General features: G+C 40.1%; 1 protein-coding gene across 11 annotated transcripts in view; it reads left to right on the top strand.

Annotated features, from left to right (window-relative positions):
* Osbpl8 (oxysterol binding protein like 8) overlaps positions 1-17,487 on the top strand; it is a 142,742-nt gene that overhangs the window by 62,775 nt on the left and 62,480 nt on the right. For 4 of the 11 annotated variants that reach the window (XM_037196774.1, XM_028873050.2, XM_028873048.2 and 1 more), the window contains 2 exons: positions 2,925-2,961; positions 10,297-10,434. In XM_037196774.1, the coding sequence (XP_037052669.1) occupies positions 2,925-2,961; positions 10,297-10,434 (175 nt within the window). The remainder of the gene's footprint in view (positions 1-2,924; positions 2,962-10,296; positions 10,435-17,487) is intronic. The other 7 variants (XM_028873051.2, XM_028873049.2, XM_037196776.1 and 4 more) reach the window with 3 other exon arrangements.

Below are 17,487 nucleotides of genomic sequence, written 5' to 3'. Positions count from 1 at the left end.
GGTCAAACCCAGGGCCAGAGGTAGGCACATGCTACCACTGAGGTACAAAACCCAGCCTAGGACAGGATTTTTGTCTGTTTACTGCTATTATCCTTTGGTGCTTAAAATGATATGTCTCTAGTTGTTTCTCAGTAAATATTTATTGGATGTATTGATAGTGTGTATTTCAGGTCATCAGTCACTGTGTCAAACTGAACAAGTTAGGATTAATCCAGTGGTATAAGATATAAATGGCACAGACATGCTAAAAGGTATAATGTTAATATTATAATACAGTTTTTGGAACAATACCTATGGTTATTGTCTATGTTAGAAATTAGTTTTTGAGAGTGAATAGGTAAGGAATAGAAACTGCACAAAAGTCAGCACAGGCCTGTTAACCAACAGAATTGGAGAATATAAAACAAAACTGTACAGTGAATAAGCTTATTAATCTTTTACTCCAAATAGAAGATGGATTTTAAAACCTTCAAATACATAGGTTTGTAAAATTAAAAATTTTTTGGTATGTGTACATGTGCACACATGTTCTTGCTCTTGTGTGCTTTTGTGTGATTAAAACTACAGTTTTCCTTTGTGAAGTTACCGGTAAATCTAGGGGAAAATAAATAATAGTAAAAAAAAAAAATCTAAGAAATTAGAAAGACAGAAATATTTGTGATAATCCAAAATGACACCCACTGGTTGGTCCTTATTCCCTGGTGAACAACCCCATTCTCTCCAGAGGATGCAAACTGCTGTATTCCTTTAGTTTGTTTTAGAATTTTTTGGAGGGGGTCGTTTTAAGACAAATAAATATAGGTTTTCTCTAAATTTCTCATTGCAGGAAGATTTTTAAACATGGATGATACATTTGAAACATTTTTAAAGTTGCCTGTACTTGTCTCTGTCAGCTTCCTGGCTTTTTACAGTTTTCCAGTGTTATTTATTTATAGATTTATTGTCTCATAAGTGATCCCAGAATTAAGTCATATTAAACAGAGCATTTCTTTCAAACTTTATGACTCAGGAATCCAAGAGCAGTTGGTTGCAGTTAGGATTAGGGAGAAAAATCTACTGTTAACTCCACTGAAAACTTGATTGGCTGGAGAGGAGAGATCCTCTTCAACTCCATTTAGTGCCTCACCTCAGCGTTTGCCTGGCAGGCCTCTCTGCAAGGCTACCGAGAGGAGAGCCATCTTGGAGACTGACCATGAGAGAGTGCTGGAACCAAGACCTGATCTCAAGAGGCCACCATCCTTTTGCCATTTTCTCTTTATGAGTAGAGAGCGAGGCATGGTGGTACCTGCTTACAGTCTAGGAGCTGAGGCAGAAAGACGAAGGGTTTCAGAACAGCCTGGGCACTCACTGTGTTCAAACCAAGCCTATACCTCCTGCCCCCAAAGCAAAACTAGCAAAAGGAAATGCAGCAGGTCTGCACACTCTGGGAGAAAAGGGAAGAAGGACCACTGGCTGCCGTTTTAGATCATCTTCACATATACTGTGGTTTTTTAGTTTTTAAGATTTATTTTTATGGAAATTACATGTTTGTGTGTGCGCCTTTTTTGTGGGTCTGTGCATGTGTGAATGCAGGTGCCTGCAGAGTCCAGAAGTGAATTCTCTGGAGCTGGAGTTACAGGTGGTGGTGGACTCAGGTGCTCTGTACAGCTGAGCCAGGTCTCCATCCCTGATTCACAAATACTTTAATCCTTCACCCCTTTTAATCTCCTCCCTCAAGCTTGCTGTTTTAATAAGGACCGGAGCACAATGAGTTCATTGTCAGCAGAGCTGTATTCTGTGAAACTGAAATCGGTTCATAGAAGAATAAGCATGGATTGGCATCTGAAGAAAAATAGACACTAGAACATGATATCCAGAATTGCTCAATAGCTATCACTTTAGGAAAGTGACAGGTAGGAGAATTTCTCCAAGGAGGTGACAGAAGCTGAAGCACACAGCTCACCTTGTTCAGTCACTGTGCCCAGAAACAATGTGATCAGTGGGAAGTTTTCAGTTTGGTGTGTGAAGTGCAGGATGCTGAGAGCTGTGTACCCACTGAGGGAGGCCGTGATACTGTAGGTTAAAAGCGTTTCCAGATAGAGGTCTGCAGCCCTTTTCTGTTGATGTTCATTTTAACGTCTTCATTAAAGAACTGAATCTGGGGCCTGGTACGGTAGAACATGGGAGGTTGGAGGAGGACTGTGGGATTGAGGCCAGCCTAGGTTACTTAGTGAGGCTGTGTTGGGGTTGGGAGGTATGGAATGTCCTCTGACTTCCTGAAGGACGAGTAGCTCTAGATTCTGCAAGTCCTGAGAAAATTATGTCTGATTTAAAACTTATGCTTGAGGAATAAATCTGTTTCTCTTTCCTTTTTATTTTTGCTGTTTGGTTAAAAATGATGTATTTTGTTGTTGTCTTTGTAGAAACTGTTTGCATCATACTTGCCATATAATAAGCACCAAGTAAAGATTCTGCTTTTTTGTATAAGACAGACTTAATCTCTGTTGAGAGTGCTCTGATGGCATCATAGCTAATGTTTAGTAGAGTGTGAATGGTAAGTAGTTTTAAAGCTTTAAATTTAAAAGGATGAATGCTCAGAGCTCTTAGTTTTCTGAAGAAGCCTTACGGCTAATTCCTACCTTGATTGGAATCAAGGGAACTTTTGACTGGAGTCATTGCAAAGCAACAGACTTTGGTGATTCCGTTTTCTCTTCACTTCCCCAAGTTAAAACAAGTATTTGGTATTGCCTAAGCCAAGAGTCTTTGGGTGTAGAGAAGGAAATGTCTTATAAATTACGATGACTGACATTAATGTGCATGCGCTTCCTACTCACAGACTAACGCTGTTCCTCTTGTCCTTTTGTTTCACTGCTGCTTCCGTCGGTGTCTGCTTCTTCCTGGTTTGGATTGTGTGTGTTTGCTGCTCAATCCCTCTGCATTAAAAGCTTCTTGGTGATAGCAAAGATGTCCTTGGGCCATCAAGTAAGTAGCTAACGTTGGAATGTCATGTTTTGAGGACATGCTAATATTTTGGTGTTACTTATAAATGACAAATAACATTTCAGTTTTGATTGTAGAAATGCTCAATGCCTACTGTTCGTCTGTTGCTGTTGTCCACATGGACAGAATCTGTACTGACATCACAGGCATCTAGAGCAGTGGTTCTCAACCTGTGGGTTGTGACCCCTCTGGGGTCAATTGACCTTTCACAGGGGTCACCTAAGGCCATCAGAAAACACAGATATTTACATTCTGATTCATAGCAATAACAAAATTACAGCTATGAAGCAGCAACAAAATTAATTTTATGGTTGGGGGGTCACCACAACATGAGAAACTGTATTGAAGAATCACAGTATTAAGAAGGTTGAGAACCACTGATCTAGAGAATGATTCATTATTTAGGACCTCTTTCTTATAAGACTTGTACAATCATCACAGGCATAAAGAGATCATATAAGGAACTCACTGCCTCGTCAAAATGAGAAATAGTGTTTTAGTTTGTAGAATTTTAATATAATTTGTGAGTTTTTGTTTGTTTTTTTGAAAATATGTTTTATCTTAGAGATCTAAAAGATTATCCTTTAAAATAAAATTATATTCAGTCTACTGTAACACAGTTTTCTAGTTTTGTTTTCGTTTTCTGAACAAGGTTGCCCATCGTGGTAGCTTTTGAGTAAGTGCAACAGATAAAACACAACATTGCAGGGTTGTTTTAGTCTAAACAGGGACAGAAGCAGCAGTTCCATTAAAAATCATAGCAGCTCTGAACTGCAAAGAGCCTCCTAGATCAGTTAATAAAAGACTCATTTCACAAACGAAGAGACTGAAGCTAAAGCTTACACACCCGGGAAGCCACGTTGGCTGCTCATCCACTGTGTACCACTGTTTCTGCCACTAGAAAGTGAGGGCCAAATGTGGCTGGTTGCAAGCTGGTCTGTCAAAATCATTAAAGTTTCATTCGATCATAAATTGGACAGAGGTTCTGATTTTTGTTGAGTAGCAGCATAGGAAACTGATTGACAAGTTTTAGTATTTCTGTCTAAAAGTCACCTCACTGTTGCAAGCCCTCGCTGTGCTTTGGGCTTCAAAGAAAGGGACTATGCAAGGTAATGCAAGAGTTCTTTCTAATGAGGTTCTTTTTGTTGTTGGTATTCTACAGACAGGGTAATTGGTGGCTTGAATATGATTACATACATTATGTCTAATGAAACCCATTCTTTTCCACAATTAAGATATTTTAATAAAAAGAAAAATCTATATATAATTTTTAGTCTACGGTAGTTTTTTCTCAAATACTGGTTAGAAAGCATATTTACCTTTATAAAATGATAATTTAAAGTAATACACTAATTTTTAAAAATTGCAACAGTCCTTAACTATTTAAACTATGTTGCATATTATACAGCAATATTATCAGATAGTAGAAAATTTAAAAGTAGAGCATAAATCTTTTCTTACCCATTTTTTTTTATTTTGCCAAGAATATTCTTAAATCTTAAAAACCCTCTACAGATATTACTGTATCCTATCACTACCATAATTTTAGAAAAGAAAGACCTCATAAACGTTAAGGGGAGTCAGGTTGACATGCAGGTTACTTAGGCTTCTTTTCTTGGTTTCCATGTAGCCTACGGGAAAACAGCAGAATTTGCAAATTCTTGAAATGTTTGAGTTGACTCCAGGAACTAAGGAAGGTGATAGATTGACAGATGGTATAGTAAACAGTAGGAATTACTCCAGTGTGATTTTTGTTAGGTAATAGATGCCAAGTAGGCTGCTTGCACTATAAGTGGAACCAGCAGAGGGCACTGTAATGTCACAAGTGAATCACTTGACAGAAACTGCCAGATAGCTTTCCAGTTGCTCAGCAAATATTGATCAATTGTGTCAGTGGATACACACAAAAACAAAGTCCTTGTGCTTCTTAAGCTTCCGTTCCGAGAGTCCACTGTTGTGCACTTGCTGTAGGACATTGAATGAGTTGTGTTATGAAGAGCTTCCTTCATCTGTAAATGGTTCATGTTTGTGAATGGGTTGAGACGAAACAAATAGGAATAAGTTGTGTTATGAAGAGCTTTCTTCATCTGTAAATGGTTCATGTTTGTGAATGGGTTGAGACAAAACAAATAGGAAGATAGGTTTTCTGTCTTGCTGTCAGGCACTCTGAAAAAAGAGATTGAGAGCTGGGCATGACGACACAGGTCTGTAATTCCAGCATCAGGGAGGCAGACAGGCAGGAATATGTGAGTTCTGTCCAGTTTGGGTTCTGTGATGAGATCCTGTCTCCAAAAAAATCACACGAGCACTGGATTGGGACGAGGTGAGCTGAGCTGTTTCCTATGTAGTAGAGCTACTATTTAAGACACAGACCTGTGCATTACTGATGAAATGCTAGAGCATGCTTTAATCTATTCCTTTTCTCTACCTTGTGGCCTTCCTCACACGTGATGACTATTTATTATTTATTTATCTTTCTTAGTTTTAATTTTTGCTTAAAAAGGATTGCTTTTTCAGGTTTAAAACTTTTAAATTACGTATGTATCTCTAAGGTTTTTAATCTAAAGTATTTTTTGTGTGCATGCGTGCATGTGTGTGTCAGCAGCCGTGTGGTCAGAGTACGACTGTGGGAGTCCTGAACGTGGGTCACCGGGTTGAGTCCAAGTGCCTTTACCCCACTGAGTCATCTCTCTGGTCCCTGGAGCCCTAAGTTGTGCTGGTTTTTGATTTCTTGCTTGTTTATTTTATAATATGAGAGATTGGATCCAGGGCACCTCTCTCAAGCTAGGCAAGTGCCCTGCCAACCCTGTTTTTGAAAGGACTGTATCATAGTGTATGCAATACATTGAGAACTTGCTTTTTGTAGTTGATGTATTTCTGTGATTCATCTTTGCTGTTTGATCCAGAAATAGGTACCATATACATGTAGCTTATGCTAATAACACAATTTATTAACCCGTTTATTGTTTTATTTTTATGAGACAGAGACTCGAAGCTGCTGTGGGGAATAGGCTGCTCTTAAAGAACAGAGATCTTCCTGTCGGTGTCCTCCCGGTACGGGGAATAACGATGTACACCACACACTTGGCTAAAGCATTTAACATTTTGAAGTTTTAGAATTATTATCGTTGCTTTCTTTTATGTGTGCTTTGCCTGCATGGGTGTCTGTGCACTGGTCCAGCAGAGGTCAGATGTGGGCTGGTGATGCCCCTAGAACTGGAATCGCAGATGGTTGTGAGTTGTCATGTGCAGGGATCCAGCCCAGGTCATCTGAAGAGCGGTTAGTGCTTTATTGACCGAGCTGTTTCTCCAGCGCTCCTTCCCCCACTCCATTTGATTTTTAATTGGCCAGTGTTTAAGCTGTTTGAGGGGCTTTGTTTATTTGTTTTCTGGACAGTGTTGTTTGAAACTTCTTATTCTTGTCTCTTAGAACACATTAGGGTTTTTCTAGGTATAAGAACAAGAGCATGTGGTATCATCAAGTGTGTCCCAGGTTAGTCTCCAAAGTGCTGGTATCAATTTATACTCCTCCCATCTTCCTTATTTGATATTATCAAGTTTATTAACTTTTTCAGTTCTTATTACTATAAAATATCATGCTATGAAACTGATTTCTACCTCCCTGATTATTAAGTAGAAAGAATATTTTTCATGAACTTACTGGACATGTACATTTTCTGTGAAATACTGTTCAGTTCTTCCTTCTGTTTTTCTGTGATGCTGTTGGTCTTTTCTAATTGATATATAGGAGCTATAGATTTAAAGCACTTTAGATACAATCTCTGTTAACTATGTGGCTGTGAATAATTTCTCCTGTTCAGTGTTTCTTCAGCTCATTATGGGATTATCTGATGACTGAATTCATAATTTTGATGTTGGAGTGATAGTCTTTATCAATTCCTTTTTTATTAGTGCTATTACATCTTTATATAGGGATTATTGCCTACCCCAAATCTATAAAAATACTCTTTTACATTTTAAAAGTTTTCAAGTTTTGTTTTTTCATTGGTTTCTTTAATTTTCATGGGACTATTGCTCGCATGTGTTACGAGGAAGGATGGAATCTGTGTGTCTGGTTCGCCTAATCAGTTGTCCTAGTGCCTTGTCTTTCCCTGTTATGTATCTGGACTACACATCTGAAGGGATCTGTTATTGTTTTCCTGAAGTGGTGTTTCAATGAGTTCGAGTTTGTGCATTCCAGCTATTAATTATAAATCTGTTATTTATTTTTTAATCAATCAAATGAATCAGATAGCTGGAGGAGCCATAATATATACTTTATGATAATGAAGCTTTATAAAAATAGAAAGCTAGTTTGATTGACTTTTTTAAGTGACATTTTATTAACAGGAAGCAATATCTTTAGTATGTCAGGAAGCAGATCAGGATTAGGCATTTACGGGGAAATGAGGCAGACAAAAGCCTTGCACTCATGAAATTGAAGTTCTAGTGGAGGAGAAGAGGCAATAGTTCCATATTCGTGATAGTGACACGAGCTACCGTGGAAGTCATGATGACAGACGATAGCTTGAGATGGGTGGACACTAACGGAGAGATTGATGAGCTGAGCTCCATTAAACCAAGACCTGTTGAGGAGAAAGCACCATGAAGACACCCAAAGACTTTCCCAACAGATAGCATTTGAATACAGACAGTGAGCAAGAGGAAACAGGAAGTCAAAGTCAGGGCCCAGAGTATTCCAGATAGAAGGAACAAGAAGGAGGCCCCAAGGGCCGGAGAAAGGGCTCAGCACTTGAGAGCTTTTCTTCCCGAGGCTGAGTTCTGTTCTCAGCACCACCAATGGCTGACTTACAACCCCTGTAACTCCAGCTCTAGAGCCGCGGTTCTCAACGGGGGTGGGGTGGGGGTGGGTGGGTGTCGTTACTCCCCTGGGGGTTGTATGTCAGATAGCCTGCATATCAGATGTTTATATTATGATTCATAATAGTAGCAAAATTACAGTTATGAAGTAGCAACCACATAAAGTTATGCTTGGGTTGGGGGTCAGCACACCATGAAGAACTGTATTAAAGGGTCACAGCATTAGGAAGGCTGAGGACCACTGTGACAGAGGGATCTGACATCCTTTTCTGGTCTCCAGGCATCCACACACGGGTGGCATACACTCACATTGATACAACACACACTAAAACATAAATCTTACAAAAGAAATAGAACAGGCTCAGAAAACTGCAAGGTGGCGTTTTTGAGGAATACTAAGGTAGCCCTTATCGCAGGAGCCAAGTGGAAATTGAAAAGATAAAAAGATGCCAGACCCTTTGGCTCGTGAGGCAATGGGTTTATGAAGAAAGGAAAGCAAAGCTTGCTCTTCTGAATTCTCTCTGCCTCCCTCCCTCCCTTCCTCCCTCTCCCCCTTCCTCCCTCTCCCCCTTTGCTTCCCCCTGTCCCCCCCCCCACTTTCTTCCTTTCTTCTTTTTACTAGAGATCAAACCCAGGGCCCTGCACTAGGATGGCACCAGCACTCCACCCAGGCTATAGTGACGAGCTGAAAGAGTGCACTTCAGCACTCTGTAGCCTGGGCCAGCATGGAGCCTCAGTCTTCCCAGTAGCTGGGATTACAGGCTTGTGGCACCAGGCACTGTATAAAATGGAAAGCTATTAAGAATACCTCCAGTTGATGTGTATCTGGTTTAGTAACTCAAATTAGAATGACTCTTTATGCCATTGGGTGAAAAATGAACCCCACACAGCGAAGGGCAACATGGTCAGCCCAGGGTAGGAATTGTGCAGGTGGGGAGAGGTAGCATTCCAGAATCGTCTGAAGGAGAGTCTAGGTAGTCCATGAACTCCTGGATATGAAGTGTGAGAGAAAGGAAAATGAAAGACCATCTCTGCATTTGCCCTGGGAAAGTGGGGACAGAAGAGCAGGGAGACAGAGGAGAGACAGGTAGCAGAAGCAGAGCCAAGGCTGTGCTCCAGGTCTGTCCACGATGCCTGTTGACTTTAGCAATGGGTATTGTTTTCATTCTCTTTTTCTGTTCTCTTCATTTTCAGTTTCTCTTTCCACAGGCTGGCAGTTGGATGTGGGAGATATTATAAGTGGAGATAGAAATCTAGGGGCTACCTGTCCATAGGTTTTTTGTTTGTTTTAACTTTATGGTAAATGTTTTTCATACCTTTACTTGGATAATAAATGAGTACTTTGTATTTTGGCTTTATATTTATATTTTGGAGCTAAAATATAATTTTGAAAACTTTAGCACAATAGGAAATATGTGAAACTGTTTGATTTTTAAAAGATACAGTGGTAAAAATATTAACGAGAGGTTCTAGTTAATTGGCAAGTGAAGACCAAATCATTCATTTTTAAGATGAAACTAAACTGTCTCGCGAGCACAGAAACATGGAAAGGTATGTGGAGGTAATAGGGACTGTGGGTTTGATTTGCTCCGTTCCCTCATCGTTTTCATTTTCAATTTCCTTTCATCCTTTTGGGTTATTCCTGTGCATTGGTAGCGTGGTCAGGAGCGTGAGAAGCAGTGCACAGTTCTCTACAAACTGGTAGTTGGGGTGGCGGCGTTTTTGTTTGTTTGTTTTGTTTTTAAAGGCTTTTGTGTATCAGTGTTTTTCCTGTAGGCATGTCTGTGTGCCACATGTGGGCCTTGGTGACCTCAGAGGTCTAGAGAGAGCATTGGGTCCCCGAGACATGAAGTTACGGATGGCTGTGAACTACTGTGTGGGGGCTGGGAACAAAACTGGGTTCCTCCAGCAGCATCAGGTGCTCCTAACTGCTGAGCCCCTGCCCAGAAGCCTTTTGAAAAGACAGACTTTGGGACCCAGTGCGAGACTGAATCTCGCCTGCTATTTGCTGTTTAGTCTTGGGGAACGCAGTCTCTGAACCCAAATTTCACTGTCTCTGAAACTGAAATCTTGCCATCAAAAATTAGAAACCAGAGTAGAAATTCAGTTGCATGTACAGTTTGGTTTTCTCCTCTGCTGATCATTCATACGGCTGTAAGTCTTTCCATTTGTGACTCTTCTCTGAAATGACTTGTCTTTTTCCTGCTGCATTGGCAGATAATGAGGAGTTATGTTACCCTGTGAAAGATACACAGTAAACCATAGGGGGCCCTACCAGGTGGATATGTACAATGTCTGTAATGTGTAAACTGAGGCTTAGCTGTCTACTCCTCTGGGATTTATGGTAATGAACATAAAAACAGAATGATTATGCAAGCTTATTAAAGTAGTAAGATTCCTATAATCATAAAAGAATTTCAGTTTTAGTCCCAGTTATTAATTATGTCATAAAACCCATGACTTTACTGGTAATTACTTTTCTTTTCTTTCCTTGAGCTGTTGTAGCAAATAGTGACGAATCTCAGCTTTTGACCCCAGGAAAGATGAGTCAGCGCCAAGGGAAAGAAGCTTACCCAACACCGACTAAAGAGCCGCACCAGCCGTCTCTCAGTCCTGCCAGTCTTCACAGTCAGGGTAAGAGGCCACAGGCTTGGAGTTCTTGTTTGTTTGCGGAAGGCTGACATGGTTGTACCACAGAGCGTTGCTACCTGGATTTATGCAGATTTGTTTTTGTTGTTATTGTTGTTGATTTTGCTTGTATCATTTGCGGTGGACTTAGAATGCACCTTCCTTTCTAGTTACTTGACTGCTCTTAGACTTACTAGTGTATTTTGTTGTTTCTTATAAACCAGGTATTCTTTCACTTTTTGGTCTTATGGCCTCCTTACATCCAGAGAAAAATACTTAAAATTTCGAAGAGGTTCTGTTTATGTGAATTACATTTGCTGATGTTTACTGTAATATAAATTAACCCTATGGAATTAGAAAATTATTATTAATTGAATTAAAATAATACATTTTAATATTAATGAATTTTTGTTTAACATCACTTCATGTGCTTTTGTGTTTGAAATTTTCAAAATCTGCACTGCTGGCTACTTTGAGATACATGGTTAACTATGGTCATCCACAGTCACTGTCCTGTGTCACAGAACATCTAAAGTCACCCCTGCTGCTGCACAGCAGTACACACTCAGGATCATAACAGTCAGGGTGCAGAGGTAAGAACAGCGTGAGTTCAAGGCCAGGCCAGGCTACACCGTGATAACCTGTCTGCAGAAACAGGGAAGTAATTCGACATGCTTGCAGCTGGTGAGAGTTAGCCGTTCTTCCTCTACCCCACGCCCCGTATCTCTCCATTTCCAGTAGTTTATAGCTACCATTTTATACCCAGTTCTCTAAGGCCAGTTCTCTTAGCTCCCACGTCCTGATTCTTTAGCTCCCGACCTCTGGGTGCTTGAGCTTTGTGCCTGCTTACTTCGTCTAATAACAGTATCTTCCATTTCTCTTCGTGTTGCTATGAGTGATAAGATTTAGTTTTCTGTGGCTGAACATCACACACACGTTTCACATTTTATTTATCCATTCATGAGCATGTAGGTTGATTCTATATCATGGCTACTGTGACTTCAGTAAATATTGGATTGCAAATATTACTTGAATACTGATGTCCTTCATTTGAGTATTTGGAATTGCTGGATCATGAATAATATTTTTTTTTTATTAAAAACGATGCCCCTTCCCTTACTCTTTGGTATTTTTGTAAGACTTTTAATGTCTAGCTTAATAAAAAGATCCCTGTGTTTTTATTTCTGCTTCTATATAGTCAATGTGTTATGATACGATAATTTAAAGCATATTAATAAAATATGGACATACAACCATATACACATATCAAATCAGGCATTCTTCTGTGTTGTCCAGTAAAACCTGATGAATAGTACTCTTTAAATGTTGGCTGCAAAATGGAATTGGAAAATGCGTTTGTGAACTTTTTGCACTTTACTAAATTAAAACTGATCTGCTTTGAAATTTGTATTAAAAATATCCTACTTGGTAGTGGTCTATACATTTCTCATTTTATCATACAGAATATTTATATCTGTTTGTATAAAAGGTTCAAGATTAATAGTTTCAGTGCTTGTTTGAAGACGTTTGTCAACAAAACACATTCTTTTTCCATGAGTATATGGCAGCAAGAATTTGGTGACTAATATTGTAATATTATGAAACTGGCTTTGGCCTTGAAGACCCTATAAAAGGGTGTTAGAGACTCCCGTAAGCCCATGGATTGCACTTTCTAGTTTATGGAAGGTTCTGGTAGTCAATTAGTTTTATTACGTATTCTCAGGTTCCCTGTGGCACTCCATAGCTGCCGTGGAAGAGCTTTTGCTTTTAAGACTTAAGAACTTGAATTTATTGTTCTATTTTTTATTTTGGGTGGTTTCAGTTATCTGCTCTGAATAATGGTTTGAAATTGTTAAGGGCAATTCCAGTTTTAAGTTGCACTCAATTCTGAGTATTGTGATGAACTCTTGTCCAAGATCCTGCTCTGTCCTTCCAGGAATGTGACTCATCCCTTTGTTCAGGGTATTCTGCTCAATGCAACACCCCCGCCATGGCATGGGAGGGGTGTCGCTATAAGTTCTACTTCAGTAGATTGGTGTCATTATTGTCTTGTTTATTGTTAATCTTTTATGGTGCCCACTTATAGACTACGCATTATTCGGTGTGTCTGTGTAAGACTTAGTACTAGTGGGGCTGGAGAGATGGCTCAGTGGTTAAGAGCACTGGCTGCTCCTCCAGAGGTCCTGGATTCAGTTCCCAGCAACCACATAGTGGCTCACAACCATCTGTAATAAGACCTGGTGCCCTCTTCTGGTGGGCATAAATAAATAAATAAATAAATAAATAAATAAATAAATAAATAAATAAATAATCTGTAATAAGACCTGGTGCCCTCTTCTGGCGGGCATAAATAAATAAAGAAATAAAGAAATAAACAAACAAACACATACATAAATACATAAATAAATGCATACATAAATACATACATACATGCAGGCAGAACATAATAAATAAATAAATCTTTAAAAAAAAGACAGTACTATTTATGGTTGTAGGAATCCACTGAAGTCTTAGAATGTAATATCCATGGATAAGGGGAAAGGGGACTATGGTTTAGTTATCTTGTAGTTTTTAAAACTACCTTTAGACCCCTATCATAATTACACTAGCTGTGGCAGGTTTGTTTGGTTTTTTTCCTCTCTTCTCATCTCAGAGCTGAGGACCGAACCCAGGGCCTTGCGCTTGCTAGGCAAGTGCTCTACCGCTGAGCTCAATTCTCAACCCCCTCTGTCAGGTTTTAATAGAACTTTATGAATTACCTTTTGAGACTAGGCTTGTTCAGCCCATCTTGGTTTGGAGCCAGAGTCCCGAGTAACTCAGGCTGGCTTCAAACTATGTAATCTGAGATGAAGACTTTGAGTTCATGATCCTTCTGCTTTCACCTCATGAGTGCCAGGATGCCATGTGGGTACCACCTTCCCAGTTTATGTCGTATTGAGGATTGAACCCAGAATCTTCGGCATGCTAGGGAAGACTTCTGTCGCTGAGCTGCATCCCAGCCCCAGGTCTTTATTTGATAGGCTTGTTGAAGTCAAAATAATTTGGTTGTTATGCTCTTACATCTTCAATCCCGAAGGAAGGACCTGTTTGTTTGTTCTTGTCCCGTGTGCCTTTGACCTTCCAGTAAACTGGCCCCGTATCCTCAGTTCCTTCACCTTTGTATTTCCTGTAAATTTGGAGAAACATCAAGATTTAATCACATTAATTGGGACTATTTTTGAAAAGTAGTATTTTATAGAGGCGGTGGATTGCCACATGTGCCAGCACACATGAGGATTCACTCAATTTCTTATTGTCCTACTAGTGGGGGCATGGGCTTGAGTTGTAGGATCGAGGGGCACTGGATTGGACGTTGCAGCTTTTCCTCTTTGACTGAGTCAAACAGAAATGCTATGTTTGGCACCCTGCAAACATCCTGTTCTCCATCAACCTTTCACCTAACAGCATCTACATACATCTTCTTATGACTTTCAAGACTGATTTATTTGTGTGTGTGGCAGTATGTGCATGTGGGTGGAGTACCTGCGGAGGTCAAGAGGGGCTTTGTCTGGATTCCCTGGAGCTGGAGCTGCAGGCAATTAGGAACTGCCTGGTGTGGGTACTGGTAACTGAACTTAGGCCCTCTGAAATCGTAGTGAATGCTCTTAACTACTTGTAAATCTTTTTACCAGAAGATGGTTTTCTTAGTTAGGGTTCCTATTGAGGTGATGAGACACCATGACCAAACACAGCTTGGGGAAAAAAGGTTTCTTTTGCTCACAGTTCTATATAGAACAGAAAATGCCTTACAGCTGGATCTTATGGAAGCACTTTCTCAATTGAGGGTCCCTGTCTGAAACCAACAACCCCATAAAAACAAAGATGTTAAGTCTGATGAGATGATCTGCTCTAGCAGATAAACACATCTAGAAAACCCTGAGAGCCCACAATACGTCAGATATTCAATCCAGTAATTGCTTCTGAGTGGGAAGAATTAGTTATAAAAGTGCAGTGATTAATGCTTAAGACAAATGTCTTCCAGTGCTTTTACATGTGTTAGCTCATAGAATTCTTATAGGAGCATGGTGTATAAATCATTTCCCTCTTTACAAATGAGGAACTTGATCAGTTGGGAAGAATGATTTTCCTTGACCAACTGTACACAGTGTAGAAAACAGCTTTAATCTGGGAAAGAATTTTAGTCTGGATTTTCCTGGCACTTGGTAGCTTAAGTTTTGACCAATTTAGTTGGTTTATGTTTTAAGACTTAACTTTTCCAAACTTTAATAATTGTGGTTGTCTTTTGGTAACAGTCCTAGTATGTGCAGAATGCCTTGTAGAGAGATAGTTGTTTCATTTCTTTTGGGTAGTACCTAAGAGTCTAGTTACTGGCTAATGTCTGCTTCTAGTGGTGATAATTTGTGGTTTGGACTTCTAAGTGTTTTTATTAATATCATGAAGAAATTAAGTATTACTATATATCCATGCTGTTTGAATAGTTAAAACAAAGATACAGTTCTTAACCCCTCACATTTTTGTAAGGTTTAAAGTTGCCAAACTTTTTTCAGGGTGGTAGGAAGGTTGGGACCAGGTCTCACCGTTTAGTCCAGCACTGACCCTCTGCCTTCCGAGAGCTGGGGTTTCAGACCACACACTGCTCTGAAAGTAGTCCGTCACCTCCAGGTGCCCGCCAGCAGCCTGTGAGCAGGACTGTGCCATGTGCCACGTGCCTCGTCTTCTTGTTTCGGTTCTTCTGCAGGCTGTGTAGTGGAACCACGGGGGCTTTTGTTTGTTTGTTTGTTTGGCTTTGTATTTCCTTACTGACTCGTGTCGAGCATTCTTTCTCATGCCTACTGTGTACCTTTTATAAAGTGTCAGTTCTTATTTGGCCCATTTAAAAGCTTGGCTTCTTGCATTATTATTGAGTTTTAAGAGCTATTAAATATATTTGTGCCATCTTTTGATGGCTCTGAACTATATTTTCTTCCTATCTTGGCATGCCTTGTCTATTATATTTTCTTCCTATCTTGGCATGCCTTATCAGTGTGGTAATGGTCTCCTTGACAAAGCAGATGTTCTTAATTTTAATGAGGCCAGATTTGTAATTTTCCCCCAAGCTTTTTTTTTTTTTTTCATATTAAAGAAATCTTTTTATTTTACAAGTTTGAGAGTATCAGGATGTATTCATTCTCTCTCCCCTTCCCTCCCCCCTCACCCCCTTCATGTATTTTCTGAGGCAGGGTCTCCTATAATTCAGGCCAGCTTCACACTCACTGTCTGCTCTTGATGCTCCTGCCTTGGCTTCTTGAGCGCCGGACGTGTGCCACCATGCCTGGCTTCATCTCTCTCGGCACTGTTGTTCTAATGTCACTGTCGTTCTAACGTCACTGTCTTAGGTCAGGTCTTCCATGTTTTATAACTGTGTGGCTTGCTGCTGTTCTTCTCCTAAGCCCTGGCCTTCTAGTACATCAGGTCCATCTTTCTTTAGAGAACAACGAAATAAAAAGTTGTTAGTATAAGTGAGGTCACGGTGAAATAGAGGCCTCTACAGATGTGTGCATGTGGCCAAAGAGTGCATGGGGTGTAGACAGTAGATCTCCAAGAAAATAACACGAGTAAAGACAGAAAACTATAATTCAAGATAGCTCTTCTTAATTCTCCAGTCCTGTAATTGAAAACTGCTTAGGTGACTTGCCTGCGTTTGTGCCACGCCCACTAGTGAAAAGACAACGGCTCCCTGTTACCTAGAGCTGTGGCATGTACTGGGCTGTGTCTGGGATCACCTAGGAGCTTTGCTCAGCCACAGAGTCTACTCCACCCAGAATCTCCGGAGTGAAGCCTAGTAACACGTGTTTATAAAGATCTCCAAGTGTGTCTGTCTCATGCAGCATCATTTGAACCAGCAAATGGAAAGCAGTAACTGAGTCCACTGAGAGCTTAAGTTGTAACTTCTTTATCTGGTAGTCCAGGCTCTTAAGTGTGTCCACTTTTAGTCTCCTGATTTTGTCTTGGATTTCTCTCCATAACCCTGCTGGCTGGTTTCCTTCACTGTCCTTCAGTTGACTGTGCCTTTTCTTGGTCTCCATTGTAAATTGTCCTTCTTCCCTGTAGTTGCTGATCATTTCTAAACACGCAGTTTGTTTCCTTGATCTAGTCTTTCGTTCATGGAGGCCAGGATGGCCCTGAACTCTGGAAGGTCTTGAGTGCCTACCTAGCAACTGCCCAAGTGCTGAGAATACTGATGCACACTACCCTTCCTGACTTGAAGATGCAGCTTAAATATTTACTCCTCTATAAGACCTGTTGAAATGATACTGCTGTCTTCATTTTCAAAATCCCTTATCAGTACTTGAGATTTTATAACTTGCTCCTCTATGTGGTTATTATAGTAGAGTTTAGCTTCAGATTCAACAAGGAGGTTTGTAAAGGGAGTTAAATGTCTTCAGTGACATGCTTAGTAAATACTATTCAGTAAATTCATTTAGTTTCATTGTTCCATTTTTCTAGCTGTGGCTCTTTCCTGTGTCAGTCGATTCATATCAAATTAAAGGAGGGGTCATAATTGATTAAAACATAATTGCTTTCTGAAGGACATACAATTTCTTCCCATGATTTTGGGGTTTTCCTGTTTTTCTTTGGAATAGCTAGAGAGAGTGATTCTCTTCACCCAACACATATTTGTCAGGATAATCTTTGCTCTCTGTTCTATTATAACAATGACTTAGTTTCTTCCAAAAATTGCATATTTTCCATATCAGCTTATCTTACCATTGAAACTTTTGTAAAATGTATGTATATGGGTATTTTGTCTATGTGTGTCCCCCCATGTACCATGTGCATGCCTGGTGCTGTGGAGGCCAGAAGAGGGCATCAGATCTTCTGGAACTGGAGTTAAAGACAGGTGAGAGCCACCAGTAGATGCTAGGCATTGGACGCAGGTCTTCTGGAAGAGCAGCCAGTGCTCTCAACCAGGAACCATCTCTTCAGTTCCCCGCTCCCCCGTGTTTTTGAACCGGCTTCCTTCCTAGTAGCTTAAGTACTGTTGCCATCTAGAAAGGGTAGGGGTGGTTTCATTCTGAC

This window comes from Peromyscus leucopus, chromosome 18 (assembly GCF_004664715.2).
Source record: "Peromyscus leucopus breed LL Stock chromosome 18, UCI_PerLeu_2.1, whole genome shotgun sequence".
Taxonomy (NCBI): domain Eukaryota; kingdom Metazoa; phylum Chordata; class Mammalia; order Rodentia; family Cricetidae; genus Peromyscus; species Peromyscus leucopus.
Note: the sequence above shows the minus strand (reverse complement) of the source record. Positions and strands in the feature narration are given on the sequence as shown.